This window comes from Haliotis rufescens, unplaced genomic scaffold (genome assembly GCF_023055435.1).
Source record: "Haliotis rufescens isolate VD_foot unplaced genomic scaffold, xgHalRufe1.0.p SCAF_19, whole genome shotgun sequence".
NCBI classification, from domain to species: domain Eukaryota; kingdom Metazoa; phylum Mollusca; class Gastropoda; order Lepetellida; family Haliotidae; genus Haliotis; species Haliotis rufescens.
Window position 1 is genome coordinate 11,059,710 of NW_025963879.1, and position 20,367 is coordinate 11,080,076.

The 20,367-nt window shown below is 38.7% G+C and overlaps 1 protein-coding gene across 8 annotated transcripts in view; it reads left to right on the forward strand.

Annotated features, from left to right (window-relative positions):
- Nucleotides 1–20,367, forward strand: part of LOC124138947 (short transient receptor potential channel 3-like) — a 224,263-nt gene that overhangs the window by 164,276 nt on the left and 39,620 nt on the right. For 6 of the 8 annotated variants that reach the window (XM_046505872.2, XM_046505869.2, XM_046505865.2 and 3 more), the window contains exon 2: nt 17,089–17,201. In XM_046505872.2, coding sequence (XP_046361828.2) covers nt 17,089–17,201 — 113 coding nt within the window. Of the gene's footprint in view, nt 1–3,419; nt 3,716–8,149; nt 8,329–17,088; nt 17,202–20,367 lie in introns of those variants that run through there. The other 2 variants (XM_046505870.2, XM_046505871.2) reach the window with 2 other exon arrangements.

Genomic DNA, 20,367 nt, shown 5'->3' on the forward strand with positions numbered 1-20,367 from the left:
CACACAATGGTCTATTGTTCATGTCATTCAACATGTTCTGAACATCACATAGTTTGTGACTATTTCTAAACGACCTTCCATGATATAAGTCGAGGCAACATTAGGTTGAGCTAATATATAATGAGAAGTGACACATTAGAGTGTAAACTTGAGATAGTAACACGCGGGGATGTAACTTTGGTCTCAGCATTCTCTATTTATTCAAAGTGACAGAAAGTGTATCCCGTCTTTCCAATTGTAGCTGAATGGAAAGAGTCGTAAGTAGTTATCAATGAAATACATTCTGACCAGAATTACATGATTGATTTGAGAGCCCAGCGCAAAACTAATCCCACAACGTTACATACTTACACAACCTTTTAAAAGTGTTTTGAAAGTTTCTTGTTAAATATTGTAAAGATTTTCTATAAACCATTACACTATTCCCCTTATTGTAGTAGGTGGGATGTAGACCTGAAACCAAGAAACCACATAGACTCAAATAAAGTATGACCTGGTTGTTTTTGAGTCATTGTACCCGAGGGCTTGGCTCGGTGCTCATGCTGTCTACCATTGATCTGCCTGACCACGGTTCCAGTGTTTACAGGCTCCTGTCATACTGTAGCTGACATATTGCTGACTGCGGTGTAAAATAACATTCACTTATAACTCACACAATTGTAGAATATATCTATGAGATAACCAATATCATACACATATAGGTCCCAGGTTACTGTTATGGTCTAGTTGGCCACGGTTTGTCCACGGGACTAAATTACCACACTATTACCTTGTATCTGATAGCCGCAGTCAGACACCACATTACTCCTGAGACGGTCTGATCCGCTAAAACCAACATCTTCCGTAACGCAAAACCCTCGATTACCAGGCTCACGTTATGTTCGAGTGTGGAACAGCATGGGTTATGTAGTTCGGTGCAGCACGACACATTGGAATATAAGCCGCGGCTTGTACTTAAATGTCATGCATTATGTCTTTTACAAAAGTTTGGCATCACAGTTTTTGCAGTTGTTTTCATTGATAAACAGCACTGCTCAGAATGTTTGTATGTTTGTATATATGTTTGTCGCCTTATTTGTGTATAGGAAGCATCATGTTTATATATGTTATATGGATATCGTTCTGTAAATATTAGAACGCATACGCATAACTAAAAACAACATAGTGGCTGTTTATGGACGTCATGGCTCGCTGACTACGTTGATACATGTCATCGTATCCCAATTGCGTGGATCGATGTTCATGGTGTCAATCACTGGATTGTCTGGTCCAGACTCGATTTGTTACAGACCGCCGTCATATAGCTGGAAAATTGCTGAGTCCGGCGTTAAACAACAAACAAATAAAGAAACGTTTCAAATTACATATATTTTCCATTCGAAAGAGAGGGTTCTCTGTTAAAAAGGACTTTTCGTTATATTCTTCCGACAATTCGTGGTTGTCTACATTATTTAGGTACCGCCGTCATAGAGCTGGAATAGTGTCGAGTGTGGCGTTAAACAACAAACAAACAAAACCTTAGGTAGCTGTTGCAGCCCTAAAGGCACCTCACAGTTTATAGGCAAAGAGAAACGTTTACTACCAATAATACTTTTAAGGGCATTGCAGACTTATCTTCTGAGGTGTGTGTATCCATGTAACCTTAAAATATGAACTGTACAAGAACACGAACTGTACAAGAACATGAACTATTATACAAGAACACATTGATGCTTATGTTGTCTGGGTGATAGTGTTTGGATAAGTCATTTGAAGAAGTGTCTGCTGAAGTATTCAATGAATGAACTTAGGTGGACAAATAAACAAATATAGTTTGGAGACACACATCTATCTCTCACTCCACATTTTATGTGGGGGGTTGTATTGGTTAAGCCGCTTTTATGTCCCAAGAAGGTGCTTGAAGTCAGGGACTCGAATCTCCCCATGCAATCTACCACAAGATGACACATACAACCTGGCAGATATGATATGACGGATACTTTGTTTGTTGTTTAACGCTGTACTCAGCAATTCAGTAATTAATATCATGAGCATCGATCCATGCAATTTGGATACGGTGACATGCATAATCCACGTCAGCTAACCTAACCACCGGATCCCGTTAGTTGCCACTTACGACAAGTATAGTCGCCTCTTGCGACAGGCATGGGTTGATGAAGACCTATCATAACCCGAGTCTTCACGGGTGGATACTATTGAAACACACGCATATATACGGTAAATTGAAGCGACCAAAACCATCGTTAATAAATGATTTGTAAGTAACGAAGTTAAGGATACCCATGGTATGACAAGCCTTTTTATCTAAAAGGAAAGTGGCACAACTATTTCCATAATCTTAAGAAATCTCCGCTAAAGAACAGTCAAATAGTAATGATACCAGTCTTTCACGTAAAGGTGAGCATATCCTGCCCAACCGGTGGTAACCGTAATAAACACACGCAAAGGCAAGTCAATTGTTCGTCTAGAATAACAAAACACTGGGACATATGTGGTCCAAGTCAAAATAGAGAATTGATGGTACAAATTTGAAAATGTCCTCCACATATCTACCTTAAAACCTTCAGCTGTACCAACGACTTGAATGTTGTAACCTTGATCAAGCAACTTTTGAGCTGGAGGCGTATGACGCTCTTTGAAATCGTGGTAGAAAGAGCATGCTCGATTGTACCTCAAAAGCTGTGAAATGTAAACTCCAAAGGCTGGAGCTGGAGGAACATTGCTCGACGTTAAGGGAAAGCTGACTATTGGAAGGTTGAAGTCACCTTCTTATCATACAGTCTTGTAGAGAGTGTTTGAGTCACTCTGAATCTCTATGCAAATATCTAAATATTATGAGGTGATTTCACTAGTCTCTTATATTTCTGGTTCAGGTGGGTAAATCAGTGGGAGGGAGTTCGCTATTTGACCATTTTTTAACGACATCAGATCATCGATTTACCTGAAGCTTAAGTTAAAATTCTTGGCCTAATTCCCTTGTTTTGATTTTGCAAATCCGAGCAGAAATTCCAATTTATATGACTAAAGTAAAACTTTGAGTCAAACTGTGTCAAACTGGATAAGTAATGCAACCTTGAATAAGTTCACCTGGCCCTGAATAAGGCGCATCTGTTAGCATTGCTCATCTGGTTTGTGTCAAGGAAGCAACCAAGACAGATCTTGATCCTCAGTGATTAATAGGCACAGGTTATATAGCAACAGGTAGCAGGTCGATATAAGTCTGGCTAAATGGTGTCATGGCAGTTGATCTGTTGTACAAAGCTGACAACACTAGAACAATGATTGGACGAAAGTGTGATATTACACATCGAACCTTCGTTAATTAGCTTTGTTATCTTCGTCGTAAACGTTCGGACATGGGCAGCGTCTCGCAGCAAATGGCCAGAAGGTGATCAACTTGTTTCATATACCAAGGAATGGAAATCGGTTTTGGTTGCTATTGTTTCAGCATAGCAACGCCTTATAGAGAGAGATTTACAGTGGGAATAGCCCGTTGGTAGTTGACAGCGTTATTGGATCAGAAAATCAGAAATTGCCTGCTACTGTGAGGACATTGTTTCATTTATCGTTCCGCCACCATGGCCTTTGCATGGCGTTCGAAGATAAGACATCTCGTTTCATCAGTGGATTATATGGACTGGGTCTAAGGCTGCATAAAGCATCATGCTCTCTGACAGACGCTACAGGTCGGATCCTCTTCTTTTCAGAACTGCTGGTAATTATGCTCGTGTATAATTTAACGTAGTATAATGTTTACGGGGCTGAATTTGGAACTATGCATTATTGAAAAGATCTGTGAGCTTTAACTTAGAATCTTTATTTGTAGTTCAGTTAAAGGTTCAAAGGGAGAAAACGATATACATACAGTATACCCATTATCATTGTAATTACTGTCTAGGGACTCGAGGCATGGTTGTGGCAGGTGCACGACAAATTTGCTTTGAAACTTGCAAGCTATCGCTTGTTAACAACAAGCTGGTATACGCGCGACATTAGTCAGAGCACCCGTGAAGATCTGGGTTAGAATAGGTCTTCAGCAACCCATGCTTTGCCATAATAGGTGACTATACTTGTAAGAGGCGACAAACGGGAATTGGTTGTCAGGCTCGCTGACTTGGTTGATGCTTGTCATCGTTTACCAATAGCGTAGATCGATGCTGGATTGTCTGGTCCAGATTCGTTTATTTACAGACCGCCGTCATATAGCTGGAATATTGCTGAGTTAAACAACAAACAACAATACATTAATCAGAGAATATGACAAACTTCTGGTGAAGGATCCTGATTTTGGGGCCTATGGGGGTAGAAATTACAACATTTCTGAAAGCTCCGTTTCGTGGCTAGGGCCCTACCATCATGATATCAATATAGATAGCATATCACGCAGGGACTCTATCATAAAGCTTAAAGCTGTGCTGACTGACACGTATATCTCATTGCTGTGCTGACTGACACGTATATCTCATTGCTGTGCTGACTGACACGTATATCTCATTGCTGTGCTGACTGACGCGAATATATCATTGCTGTGCTGACTGATACGTATATTTCATTGCTGTGCTGACTGACACGTATATCTCATTGCTGTGCTGAGTGACATGTATACGTTATGGCTGTGCTGGCTACACTTAATAAATGGTAATTGATTTCCTGTTTACAGGTTTTCCGAGAGTGTTTTTGTGCGCCATATTCTGTAATATGCACTCATTTTAATCGGATTTGTCATCACACCTACAATTTATATTCATGAACATCAATGTCCAATCGAGGTTGCTTTACAGACGAGATAAACTGATGAACACCTTGCCAACACCGTATCAGCAAGAATCCCCGATAAGACCCATCTTGCAAGATACCACATACCTGTTATCAGCATCAGACAACGTTACCACTGTATGTGTTTCTCACAGTTTCAACACAGATTTCAGTATTATTTTAGTGCACAGTGAAATTGAATGGTGAATGTTTCAGACGTCATAAGCTGATATGCTTGGTGCAATCTCTACACTTTTTTTTGTTAAGAAGCATTAGATACATTATCTCTTCCAGTTCACACTTATTGCCGGAATGTTGTTTTACAGCAAGTTCTCTTGATGAAAGATTTATCATGATATCCTCACTTCTATATGAATGCATAAAGGAGAGGCTGCATGCAATCTTCATGCATGTGCACATATGCACATCCTACATTCTTGACATTCCTGTAACTATATTCTTGTTTGGAATTACTGTTGTTTATCATATATAGTGGGATCACCAAGTACACAGTGTGAATTCTGATGGTAAATTGGTATTTATCGAGGTATATGTAGGTACTTATTAACTTTTAGATTTGCGTGTTCATCACTAACGTATACAATGTTGTGTAATACATATACATTATGTCGACAATGCTTGTGAAAAATGAAATGGACTTATAGTGCTTTTTATGTATCTACGGGCTAAACGTTTTCAATTGTTGCTTTAGCTAACTACAAGTCATTGAATCGTGACTGATTAATGATTCTTATGTATCATAGTATGATCTCTAAGAAGGACTTTGATTGATTTGATTGAATTTAATCGTGAAGATAGATCCCAAATATTTTCTGAAGAAAATGTGTTAAGAAACCAGTCCGACACTTGTTCTTTGTCACCCACATGAATTAAAACATCGTCAGTCAATCCTCGTCTGTCTTTTCAAGTGCCTTGTACATACAGCTAGAGGTCCAACCAATCTACAAAGCCATATAGTCTACTTCATTATAGTTATTACCTGTCTCAGTTTTGAGTTGAAGTATGGTTTGCTAAATTCCTAACATATCTTTATAAAACTGTCGCCAATGTGTCACCCTGACCTTTCTGCAATGCCTGCCTGCAGTAAAAGATGGCATCTGCCATGGGGTATTTTAGAAAGGGATCTTATGGCTTACTGTCCCTCCGCTGACATATTGGGTGGATTAGGTAGCAGTGATGGCCTAGTTAACAACGGGAAGCATCTCCACACGCGACACTATGACAGGAACTTAATTAATGTTAAGTAAATATTGTGCCAACATGTGCTAATATTCACTGAAGAGCTGTTGTGTGTAAACCTTTACAGAAAGTTGAGATTTAAGCGCCACATGTTTTGCACAGTGAAGAGAAGCACGATGCTACTTTAAACGAAGTTTTTTTCAGCAGCATGTCATCACTCATCTGCATCCTTAAGTGGACTGATGTCGCCCAGCGGCATATGTATTTGACAACAAGTATAGATATAATTGTGTCGTAAATGGGTTAGTAGACTTAAATATACGTAATAAACAGAAAGAAATCTTTGAAATCCGACCTTTTTCTCAAATAAGGTTCTATTTATAATACTCCATAATGTATAAACTTATGTACCAAAGGCATTAGGTTGTAAATGGGTTTGTGGATTTAAATACAGTAACAAAAGACAAGCTTTGAAATCCCTCCTTGTTCTCAGACCCAAGGTTCCATATATAATGTTCATGTTGTTTCTAATCTACCAGAGAGTCCCCGATATGGCCTGACCATAAATAATTGTGCTTTGCAGTGGCAGATGAAGTTGCAACGGTGACAGCACCGCTTATGTCACGCCGACCTTGAGGCAATGTAATTACCCTTGTTTCGAACCTCAAGGAAGGGCAATATGTAGAGGGGTTTCTCATTTGCTGTCTGGTCCGATTGTTCTATAAATCGTCAATCTTCATCTTGAGGGAAATGTTCTCAATATGGTCATTTGTGCGGTAGAATAGTTTGAAGCCTTAAAAGCGACGTCTTCAGCAAAATATTCCAAAAAGACAATTTTCGATTTAATGCATTACAGTCGTGGGTTTCTATCAGTTTTACGTTCAGTTTTGACATCATGATTGCTTTTGGAAACAAATCACACTGTGCACATCATTATTTTAGTTTCGCTCCAATGAGTATGCTTTTCTCTTCATATGCCCGTTATCATAAAATTGGATCCGCAACTCAGTATTAACTCAATATCCCTATGTATTGAAACCGATTTGGTTTGGTCAAACGGTTCTTGAATTTGTTATCCGACTTAATTTCCTGAAAAGACATAAAAATATGCGAATGCGGGGCAGTCTAACATAATGTAAGATTTTGAAAAGAAATACGGATTTTGAACCTTTCATTTTTGTGAAACACAACGAGAGGATTTTTTTGTTGACGAATATTCACATAGCAGGCATCAATTATCCTTGCATTTTTAGCTTTTCGTATTTCATATTATTGCGCTTCGTTGAACGTTTTGTTATGCTTTTCGCTATTGCAAAATCGTTTAAAGGCTGACCTAGTACAAACGATGATCAACATTCAGATGGTTGACTGTATTCTAGGAAGGAAGAGACGCATCACTGACTAATGATTGTGAACGGGTTTCCTGACTAGAAAGTTCCATTACAGCAAGCTATCTTATCTGCAGAAGTAATAAAACTGCATTATGTCACTTGCATAAAATGCAAAAAGCTCCCTCGTAGACATAACTGCCAAAGCTTCCATGATGAATACTGGAGCTGACTTCAAACAAGTTTCTGTCGTAACAAAAGGTTAGAAAAGACATCATAGTGATGTAGCAGTCGGCAATCTTTATCTTCCTCCTCAGCTACCAGTCAATCAGATATGGTTTGGAAATTGTAAAATCGAAACATTATCCGAGGATATGACTGAAAGACTTGATCTCCCAACCTAACTCTTAGCCCAGAAGCAGACATTGCCTTCGATCGTGGCAACACTGTACATGCTATCGTATGATCCAGGTGATGAAACTCGAAAATTAGCCTGCCAAGAACCATCAAGAAAGGACTACCAGAAACGTCTTGACTTCGTCATTAACCACTTACCCTTCAGTGCAATCAAGTGTAAAGATATAAAGGAGGACTCACAGCGTTGTAGGGTTAATTCGAACTGTAATGAATGCAGTAGTGTGCCACTAAAGAACGCAAGATTGGTGACTATATTCTGAACGATTCTATCGTGCTCCATTGACCTGTAGTAGGCAGGACGGTCAACCAGAAGCTCTGGCGCTTGAAATTAAATCATTTGAGCCCCGAGAAAAGAACAGGACCTTCCTGCCTGAGACATCATGGGAGTGATTTTATGAAAATGTCCAATCGATACTCCCTCCTTGATAATAATTGGGTGAGGGCGCCATGGCTCAAAACTTTCCTGGAGTCCTTGGCGAGAGGAACTTCAGATGTCTGTTGACACATCGCCTGGCTCAGATGATTTGGCTATTGCGTGAAACAGACTAGGTGACGGTTGTGTTTCGCTAGACCTTCATCATGTCGGCATTAAAAGACCACAGAGCTCGTGTTGCACCTGCGGAGACCGGTAAATTCAAAGCTTTGTCTTATTACTGCGTTGATTTTCCTATTAGAAGTTTTCATGACATCATCCCTTTCGGATTGTAGTCTCTGAAACATGTCGAGGCAGGTAAGGTTTTAATGTTTTACGTTGACAACATGCATTTTTGGATGTCACTTCTCATTCCTAGCTTCAGGAACTGATGCCTTTGGATATTAGGATATTGTGATGTACATTTTCCGTAATGTCGGTGAGGGGGAGGTTTTGCGTAGCTGTTTGTTGGTTCAGTTGCCATGCATTACTTCATCGCCGAATATTATGTGACGGGGTTGTCACAAGATATTCAGTTGACATTATGAACATTGCAGCTTTATATAAAACGCGCGGGAAAAGGAATGCTAAGTTTTCTCGATAGTACTTATCTGTACGCAATACAGTGTACTGTCTGACAAATATCATTTCATGTCCCAAATCTTTATTCATATTCTGTTGTTCTATCCTTACTGCCTACACAGTACTAACAGAACTTGTAGAGGTATGGCGTGGTGCAGATTATATGAAACTGTTTTGAAGTTAGCCATTTCGTAACACTGAATTTAGATTAAATTTATTGATTCTCACAGTGAGAGTGGATCCCAATTTCTTGAAGATTGTCTTCGTCTGGGAAGTTTCTGTATCTCCAGGGTTTATTTGTGACTCACAATTTCGCGTTCTATGGAACGCATTGGAAAATGGGCGCTGGAAGAAATAAGTGCGTTCCATTGGGCGTAAAGCGTCTGAAGTGTTTCTGCCTTTGGTCTCATAGGCATGTACTGAGGGTTTGTTTTTGGGTAGCAATCACTGCATGTTCCTGAACACAAATGGACGGCAACACAAGTAGCGTTTTGTGTTGTAGGGTCCTTCGTTTTGTATTGTAGAAATAAGAACCGAGAACACTTTATGACAAGAACCTAAACATTCTTCATTTCGAATATATAGATATGTCGAAATGATAAAGATCATCGATGCATACGTTTTGTTAAAGCCTCATACATAAAATGTTAAAATGAACACATTAATCATGTGTACATTTCATTCCTTGTTTTGTATAGTATGGTTTTAATGTAATATACATGAGTCAATCGATACTTTAATGTAATATACATGTGTCAATCGATACTTACGTGTGCATGATGTGCGTATATCAACTATGCTTATAATATCATGCATATCATTATGATGATGGTGATGATGCACTCGTTGTGTGGAATTGTAATGGACAAGTCAGTTCGCTGCTGACAGACACACTCTTCTCTGTCGTTATTCGTTCTATAATTACATTATATGGAATATCATTTGCTAATAAACTCCCACTAACGTACCCCAGGCTCCCAATGAGTTTTGTGAATAAAAACAGCCTTTTGATGTATGTTTTTCATTAAGTGCCGATAGCATGTGTGTAATTGTACGCACCATTTCCTAGCAGACAATTAATACGAGCGAATCAAAAACGTATGACTCTAACGTTAACCCGTGTTGGACAATAGCCAGATATTGAAACATGTGACGGTAATAGCTACCTAAGAGAATATCACGTAATGTGATTTAACAATGTGTCTGGAAGATCTTTAGATGTGCAGACGTGCTCCACAAATGTGCCGACTTGTGGGCAAAATGAACCAAATTTGAGTTAAGATGTTTTCATAACTCATTATGGTTTTATCGAACAGAGTAGTGATAAATTATCAGAACAACCACTTATGACGGGACGTTTCTACTTCGAGGGGCAATACCGATTCTGCTTTTTACAGTTCATGGAAGGGATGTAGGGACTACACAGTTCCACAGCATGGTCATTTGTTAGCACTATGCTCTCTAATTATTGGGTGGTTACGATGTGTAATCTGACTGACTACGCACACCCCTCCGCCGGTACCAGGTGGCATACATCCGTGTTATCATCAACTCGTTTAGCTAGCTTAGACGTGATCCTTATTGGCCAACATGATACGATATTCGTAGTGTTACAGCGTTAACAATTTGCCAACCTTTTTTTGTTGTTACCAGTTCCAGAAAGTGCTCTGTGTATTGGGTGGGTCAATGTAGAGGCGTGCTTGTGATATAGTGACTACGTGGTACTGGCGGTAACTGTGTTCGAGGCCAAGTAGCAACAAAAGTATTGACAGAGCCTACGTCAGGACCAGGAGTAGTGTTTCATTAACCACTAACTTCAAGTAGGTTGACAGGACGTATGGTTGTTATAAAACTAATGCATATCCTCAGTTTAGAACTAAGCCAGAACTATGTTTGTCACTTGCTGATATTACCAGTCTGAGAACAATAACGCTGGATGTTTTTGAATACTTTTCTGAAATATATATTGTGATATTCATGTTTGTGGCATTATTCGTTCATGAGTGACATGAAACTAACTCATTACATCGTATTGCTTTTATGTAGATCAAAGTTGCTAGACCAGCTTTGGATCTTGCAATCCTGAGTAGCCCACCCATGTGATCAGAGCCATGATGAGCTGGCATTAAATCCTGGACGCACTCTCGTGTGTGCGTGTGTGTTGTGGTTGACATTTGGTCCAGTAAAGAAGGAGACTTCTAACGAAAATGGAATCATCTTATTGCCAACGAAAACATCACAGGGCCTCTTTCGCACAAAATGCCATCCGTCGCATTTTGTCAATACATTGATCTTTAGGAATAAGGAGGTGTTGAAACTGATCGTAATGAGCATTTCAACGTGTTGACTTTAATGTAACACAAAAGCCATTGCCATGCCTCTGTAATCAACATGCTAATTCTGAGTCCACTATTCATACACTGCAACTATCTGTGGTCGGGATACACTTATCGAACAAGGTAAAGGCGCAGCAGGACCCGAATTAGAGCATGGCTGAATATCTCCTGGTTGTAGGCTCTGCAGGAAACACTCTTATGTCAATCAGATCGTCCTTCCACCAAGCAATAAATCACATCTTTCTTCCTTTCAAGTCTTCGGGATCATGGGGAAGTTATTCACGTCAACTGGGTCTAATCCCACAACCTATGAGACGTCAGAAAAAAGAGTAGGGTTTATAACTTCTCCGTTCGCAATCTAAAGGATTTTCGAGAAAATCCACTTGCCACTCATGTGAGTTCTTCTTTTCAGTCTGTTCAGACAAATAAACATTACATTTGTAATTTCAGTGCTGCAGATGAGTGGTAAATGCTGGGAAGACTTTTGTTTCTGAGTCAAACATAGCGTCGTCACCCAGAGTGCAAACGGACATGACAAGCCCCTAAACCTTCTCCTGCTTCTTGATTCTTTTGCAGTAATATCTGTGTTATTGTGCAGTCTATTGGATCCTGCCTACCAGACTAAATGTCAATATATATAGCGGCGTGTATTGATCAGGAATCGTTCGAAACCAAGACGAGTGTTCTATTTTTACTTTTTATGCAATTATGCAGGAACTAGACACAATGCTAGTTGTGTCTAACTTGACATATCCTTTCCAATTCGCCGGTGATGTCAAATATGTATGTCCAGCCAAAATTGTTTCCAACTTGTATAAATTGTATGGCTTTTATTACCTACGGATACCAAACAGTGTTTGACCTTTTTTACATTAAGTCTTTTAATTCTTATTCAGATTTTTGCCATGTTATAGTTGAAGCCGAATCTGAAATGGAGATCTTTCGAAATTCATTTATGGAAATGAGGACGTTGGTGTGTAAATCCCGAAAGTAAAAGGTTTTATTTTACGATCGATATCACTTTTGTTTGATATTTATCCTTAATCAAATTTTACATGTACATTAAACATTTGTTGAGACGATTCAACTGTTAAAAAACGTAATTCTGACCCGCCCAGTGAAACATAATTATACAGCGGGAACCGGGAGCTGAAAACCGATGCAGGAAGAGCGTTACACTAGCCTGAAGGAGCCTTACATAAGACCGACACGTGGGAAATTCATTTATAACTTTCTCTCCAATCTTCCTGTTCTCGATACTGAAATATTCTACTGAAAAGGCCTCAGAACAAAAAACCATTGCATCCTGAAATTTCTAAAAAACAATTAACAACTCTGTTCTTCTTTCTCAAATAAGACACCAACGAAATTATATGAGTGACTATGTATCCATCGAATGTTTGTGACCAACAAGGAGTAACTCAATTCAATCAAGATTGCTAGTAAGCGGCAGTAAGCAAACACTTAAACCGTGCATCGACTGTGTTTGAGTCTGGCACGGCGTGTGAGAATCTTCAAAGCCATGGTCCACAAGACAGAAAGACCTGCCAATTTGATAGAGTTCCTTCATACCTATCTTCAGATGTTGTCGGGAACCGAAGAACCTGACCAGAAAAAGTTTAACCCGAGTTCCATCTTCTGTCATTGATCTGTCCAGAACAAAGGAGCACGGACGTGAGGTTCTTCTTCTGTGGCTGATTTCTTCTAATCAGTTTCTATTTGCTGGGGCTGTTGTATCAGCTCCTAGAAAGATGGGTGATCATTCGTGATGATGCTTAGGCAGGACATTTTCCTACTCTAGAGGAGACCCTTCTCCAAACCGATGACGCTTAATATGATCATGTGTCGCCCTGGGGGATGTTTATGTCACGGACGTTTTTATCTGAAATTAGATTCAAATTCGTCATGAAATTGGAATACCTCAGGTGTTAAAATTGGAGAAATTGATTTTTGTGCTTGGGGAGGTTTGTCTTCATCTTCATTGAAGAATATTTTAATGGTAATTGATTGAAGGGGATAGTTTCGCCATACAGACGTATTTAACATTTTTAACAGTGGACAAGCTCCACGATCTTAGTTGTGTTTGTTGTTTAATTCAGCTCTCATTAATATTTCAGCTATATGACGGCTGTCTGTAAAAACGAGTATGGATCAGACAAGCCAATGATTGACATCATGAGCATCGATATATGATATGAGCATGAACATCGATCTATGGATAGGGTGACATGCGCCACCAAAGTCAGCGAGCCTGACCAACCGATCTCGTTATCTCGTTAGTTGCTTCTTATGGCAAGCATGTGTTGCCGAAGACCAATTGTAACCCTCATTTCACGGGGTCTTGATTGTAGTAAACTGCCAATTTAGTTCATGCAATACTTGTGCTCCAGCGACTTGTTTCAAGTTAAATGTTTCAAGCTGCATGTAGAACCGGGTGGGGATGGGTCCCCAGCATTATATTTGTCGTGGTAAGAGACTATTTAATTAGATCGGTTGGTCTGACTTGGTGGCATTGTTTATTGCGTGTCACAGCACCCTGAATATCAACCACTGGTTTGCCTGACCCATACTCGATTATTCACAGATCGCCGTGACTGCAGCGTAAAACAACACAGAAAAGTGTGAATTTCTTTTGAAAAGTAACAGTTGTGAGTTGTGGTGAGCTGTTGCCCTCACTGTTCTCAATGTGTTACCCATTGGACATAAATAACCCACGATGTGATCAGCCAGTTAGTGAACGACTATTGGCAACGACATTCCATGATTGATTGCTATCATTTGTAAATAGCATTTTGTCGATTTCTTCCAATATGTAATTAGTAAACACGCAGAAATTATACACTTGCAAGCTAATTATAGATATTTACGCTTCACTGTTCTAATGATTGATACAATGGCGTGAAACTTGGTAGCCTACCTATTGGACTTCTGTTTAAAGTCAGCCCCTGTCTCGAGTGCCTATTATGATAACAACGTATTTGCGATGGGGCAGATCGAAAGCCTATAAATTGCTAAAATCCACAGTACCCATCCTTCTAATTACGTTTAGCACTTAGAGGGGAATTGCCTCAGTTAACGGCCTGTGTGAAAACCCTAACGTCACTGAAGACATATTTAGGGCAGTGTAGTTAGGAATAAGTCTGAATTTTCTCCTCATATACAATTCTGTGCAGTTAAAACGAAATCGTTTCGGTCCCCATTGAGTAGTAACCTCGATGCTAGGGCAGTTTTGTTTCCAGCACTCGCAGTAATGAAAGGGGAAACTTGGATGTTTCCTTAGAAGCACATTATTTGCCTTCCTCTTATATGAAACATAAGTGCTTACACTTACTTGGAAGTACTGGCTGATTAGAAAATGAAACCCATCTATCCAAGGATTCCTTGCCCATCTTCTTATTGATACTTCCTCGCCGTATCCATTGCTTGTTGTTTATTTATCTGTTGAATTTTAAACTTAAATCAATATTATTGGATTTGTGTGTGCAATTGTTTAGTTATATGATACACATTCTTGTTTGGTTAGTACAGACACGATTGATCTATCTTACAGACAAGCACTCATCATTTTTCACCCACCAGTTTTTTCCATCTGTTGAAATGGCCAGTTATTAGATATAAGACACGTGGATGATTATTATCCAGAACTTACAGTATTATATGTCAATCCAGGATCCATAAGCTTACATATGTCCATTCATCAGTTGTTCCTTCTTCTGTTCTTTGTGTCATCTGACTGACTTACGGTCCATTTCGTAAAATGCCTCTTCATTTGTCTGTTGCCATTTCAAATGATAAGAAACACATTCTTGTGTGACGTTTATACGTACGATCCATCAAGCCACCATTTTCCATTGTCTATTACTCAACATTTTGCAATTACTTGAATTTTGCAATCAAACACTTATCTATGTGTGTATCAGAACCAAGGCCAATACGTGAAAACACACATATACTGAACACAAACACAATTATCAGAATTCTTCAGTTCGTGGAAGTTATGTCTTTGGAAAGTTACCAGGGATGACTTGCAAATTAGTAACAAATCACTGTGCTTCCAGCTGCACTTGTAATCATTTCGTGTTTTATCACTAAAATACTGGCGTTTAGCTGCATCAGATTTGATCACTGTATGGAAATAGCTTCGTCTCTTGAAGAACTAGTTGAGGCTATTCGTCACGTCCTCAAAATGCTGAGCGAGCAGAGATAATGTTTCTTAATAAGTGTTTTGGCCGAGAGCGTCCACAGCAAATATATGGGAGTCATAATCTCCACCTCTCAGTCTGCCCAATCGATTTCATGAAGTGATCAACAGGAAATTGTTTATAAATCTATTGTGCTTCATCATTCTCAACTTTTTCAACATTCGCCTTTACACACAAGAGTCATGTTAGAACACAGCCCCGAAAACCAGATGATGTAGTATTATAGAAGTTTAAGCAATACAGCCCAAAGACCAAAATACAAAATATTAACAAAAATACATTAAGCATATTTTGAAGTATAGACAGATTGTAACTTCACATCCGTCCTCAAGCCACCCAAAGACAAGGCCCTCGGTGATTAAAAAACAGATATATTTCAAAGTTATGTATTTATAATTATTCTGCAACATTAAGCATATGTAATATGTGTTTAGATAAATCATGAACAGTTTTAGGATGCGCATCATGTTACAAATTAATAAACAGTAGCACATATGGCAATCTACATTAATAATCAGATGTTTTCCAAGATTGGTAATACTATTATAAAAAGGACACACCATAACAACATGGTTTGGTTTGCTTTGTTTGTTGTTTAACGCCGCACGCAGCAATATTCCAGCTACATGTATATGACAGCGGTCTGTAAATAATCGAATCTGGACCAGGCAATCCAGTGATTGATATCATGAGCATCAACTCACGCCATTGGGAGCGATGACATGCTTCAACCAATTCAGCGAGCCTGACCACCCAATCCCATTAGTCGCCTCTTACGACAACAACGTGGTATTCATCTTCCAATTCATTAAAAGATGCGATTTTCAAATGCAATCTTGAAATTTGCCCACATTCCCTTTTCAGTCATTAGATTATGAGAACCCCCTCTGGACCAAGTTAAGACTATTCTGTATTTGGTGACATCAATTAATGTTCATTTTCCATAGTAAGGGAATATTTAATATTCAAATGTTGTCTAGTTCCACGAAGCGACATGAACAGCTTATTCTACATTTACGTATGCACATCTATTATCCTTTGCTTTAATTCATTTGAAAAAGTTAATTATCTTATCTTATTATTACTTTCTGAGACAGCCGCACATACCCACAACCATACTGAAACGTTACTTCTTTAATCAAGGTAACCCAACTCATATATTCTGGTTTTTAAGGAGCTTTATCTTACAAAGTTTTGTATTTACTGAATGGATTTACCTCTCTTGACCACAGCTGAGAATTTGCAACCAATGTTTCACCATACGAGTCAATCTAATAGAATATATCACGGAAGCACGACAATTTTACCATAAACAAAATCTAACGGTGATTTTCTGACTCCATATATTTGTTTAATAAGCTTCAAATGCACCCTTTCAACAGTTGGTACTTCCATTAAACCCAAAACCTCACATCCATAACTTGATATTGGTCTCCTTTTGTTATTGTAAGAGGGTTAAGCAAATAAGGTGGCTGCATCCCCACTTGGTTGTATAACCCTTGGTTCCGCATCCGGTACCAATACCATAAACAAGTAGTGACAATCATCACACTCGTCGTGACGTCGATCAGCTGGAATATATATTTCAGTATTAAACTTTAATCAACAACCCAGTCAATTTTCTGTATTTTTTCGACTGAAAGTATCTGTCCGGGAAACTGACAAAAATGATTTTCATCCATGTTTGCACAACACGATGAAAATTTGGAGAGGAAACATTTAATCTTAATGTATGACGAAGCCATAAGAGTTATGATCGTTGATGTGTTGTTAAAATAAAAACAGCACATCCACCAACTACGATGTTGAGTCTTATTTCTGCGCCAGGTAAATTGTTATGCTTGTACTTCTTACAGCTCGCCACAATGAACAGACTGATGGCAATATGCCAACCCGCTCCACCAGGGACAAGAGGGCCGCCTCCAGACTCAACCTGGGCGGGGACAAGGGAATTGGAGCTCACAGATCAGTGAGTATACGGATAATAAACCTTCCCCCATAGATAATAAAACTGACTGAAAATGAAGAATGTACAGTTGGGTAGAGAGTTAGAGATAGTGTGTGGTGTGGTGTGTGGTTTGAGTGTGTGTGTTAAGTGTGTTAATAATTAGTGTGTGTTTGGGGTGTTTATAATTAGTGTGTGTTTGGGGTGTTTATAATTAGTGTGTGTTTGGGGTGTTTATAATTAGTGTGTGTGTTTGGGGTGTTTATAATTAGTGTGTGTTTGGGGTGTTTATAATTAGTGTGTGTGTTTGGGGTGTTTATAATTAGTGTGTGTGTTTGGGGTGTTTATAATTAGTGTGTGTGTTTGGGGTGTTTATAATTAGTGTGTGTGTTTGGGGTGTTTATAATTAGTGTGTGTGTTAAGTGTGTTAATAATTAGTGTGTGTGTTTGGGGTGTTTATAATTAGTGTGTGTGTTTGGGGTGTTTATACTTAGTGTGTGTTTGGGGTGTTTATAATTAGTGTGTGTGTTTGGGGTGTTTATAATTAGTGTGCGTGTTTAGGGGTGTTTATACTTAGTGTGTGTTTGGGGTGTTTATAATTAGTGTGTGTGTTTGGGGTGTTTATACTTAGTGTGTGTTTGGGGTGTTTATAATTAGTGTGCGTGTTTGGGGTGTTTATACTTAGTGTGTGTTTGGGGTGTTTATAATTAGTGTGTGTGTTTGGGGTGTTTATAATTAGTGTGTGTTTTGGGTGTTTATACTTAGTGTGTGTTTAGGGTGTTTATAATTAGTGTGTGTGTTTGGGGTGTTTATAATTAGTGTGCGTGTTTAGGGGTGTTTATACTTAGTGTGTGTTTGGGGTGTTTATAATTAGTGTGTGTGTTTGGGGTGTTTATAATTAGTGTGTGTTTGGGGTGTTTATACTTAGTGTGTGTTTGGGGTGTTTATAATTAGTGTGTGTGTTTGGGGTGTTTATAATTAGTGTGCGTGTTTAGGGGTGTTTATACTTAGTGTGTGTTTGGGGTGTTTCTAATTAGTGTGTGTGTTTGGGGTGTTTATACTTAGTGTGTGTTTGGGGTGTTTATAATTAGTGTGTGTGTTTGGGGTGTTTATACTTAGTGTGTGTTTGGGGTGTTTATAATTAGTGTGTGTGTTTGGGGTGTTTATAATTAGTGTGTGTTTGGGGTGTTTATACTTAGTGTGTGTTTGGGGTGTTTATAATTAGTGTGTGTGTTTGGGGTGTTTATAATTAGTGTGCGTGTTTAGGGGTGTTTATACTTAGTGTGTGTTTGGGGTGTTTATAATTAGTGTGTGTGTTTGGGGTGTTTATACTTAGTGTGTGTTTGGGGTGTTTATAATTAGTGTGCGTGTTTGGGGTGTTTATACTTAGTGTGTGTTTGGGGTGTTTATAATTAGTGTGCGTGTTTAGGGGTGTTTATAATTAGTGTGTGTTTGGGGTGTTTATAATTAGTGTGTGTGTTTAGGGGTGTTTACACTTAGTGTGTGTTTGGGGTGTTTATAATTAGTGTGCGTGTTTAGGGGTGTTTATACTTAGTGTGTGTTTGGGGTGTTTATAATTAGTGTGTGTGTTTTGCGTGATTGAAATTAGTGTGTGTTTGGGGTGTTTATAATTAGTGTGTGTGTTTAGGGGTGTTTACACTTAGTGTGTGTTTGGGGTGTTTATAATTAGTGTGCGTGTTTAGGGGTGTTTATACTTAGTGTGTGTTTGGGGTGTTTATAATTAGTGTGTGTGTTTGGGGTGTTTATACTTAGTGTGTGTTTGGGGTGTTTATAATTAGTGTGCGTGTTTGGGGTGTTTATACTTAGTGTGTGTTTGGGGTGTTTATAATTAGTGTGTGTGTTTGGGGTGTTTATAATTAGTGTGTGTTTGGGGTGTTTATACTTAGTGTGTGTTTGGGGTGTTTATAATTAGTGTGTGTGTTTGGGGTGTTTATAATTAGTGTGCGTGTTTAGGGGTGTTTATACTTAGTGTGTGTTTGGGGTGTTTATAATTAGTGTGTGTGTTTGGGGTGTTTATAATTAGTGTGTGTTTGGGGTGTTTATACTTAGTGTGTGTTTGGGGTGTTTATAATTAGTGTGTGTGTTTGGGGTGTTTATAATTAGTGTGCGTGTTTAGGGGTGTTTATACTTAGTGTGTGTTTGGGGTGTTTCTAATTAGTGTGTGTGTTTGGGGTGTTTATACTTAGTGTGTGTTTGGGGTGTTTATAATTAGTGTGCGTGTTTGGGGTGTTTATACTTAGTGTGTGTTTGGGGTGTTTATAATTAGTGTGTGTGTTTGGGGTGTTTATAATTAGTGTGTGTTTGGGGTGTTTATACTTAGTGTGTGTTTGGGGTGTTTATAATTAGTGTGTGTGTTTGGGGTGTTTATAATTAGTGTGCGTGTTTAGGGGTGTTTATACTTAGTGTGTGTTTGGGGTGTTTATAATTAGTGTGTGTGTTTGGGGTGTTTATACTTAGTGTGTGTTTGGGGTGTTTATAATTAGTGTGCGTGTTTGGGGTGTTTATACTTAGTGTGTGTTTGGGGTGTTTATAATTAGTGTGTGTTTGGGGTGTTTATAATTAGTGTGCGTGTTTAGGGGTGTTTATAATTAGTGTGTGTTTGGGGTGTTTATAATTAGTGTGTGTGTTTAGGGGTGTTTACACTTAGTGTGTGTTTGGGGTGTTTATAATTAGTGTGCGTGTTTAGGGGTGTTTATACTTAGTGTGTGTTTGGGGTGTTTATAATTAGTGTGTGTGTTTTGCGTGTTTGAAATTAGTGTGTGTTTGGGGTGTTTATAACGAACGTGTATGTTTATTGTGTTTATAATTAGTGTGTATTTGGGGTGTTCATTATTTATGTGTGTTTGGGGTGTTTATAATTAGTGTCTGTGTGTATTGTGTTTATAATTCGTGTGTGTTTGGGGTGTTTTAATTAGTGTCTGTGTTTAATGTGTTTATGATTTGTGTGTGTTTGGGGGTGTTTATAATTAGTGTCTGTGTGTATTGTGTTTATAATTCGTGTGTGTTTGGGGTGTTTTAATTAGTGTCTGTGTGTATTGTGTTTAATGATTTGTGTGTATTTGGGGTGTTTATGATCATTGCCTTTGGGGTGTTTTCAATAAGTGTGTGTGTTTAGTGTGTTTATAATAAGTGTGTGTTTGGGGGGTTTATAATTAGAGTGTGTGTTTAT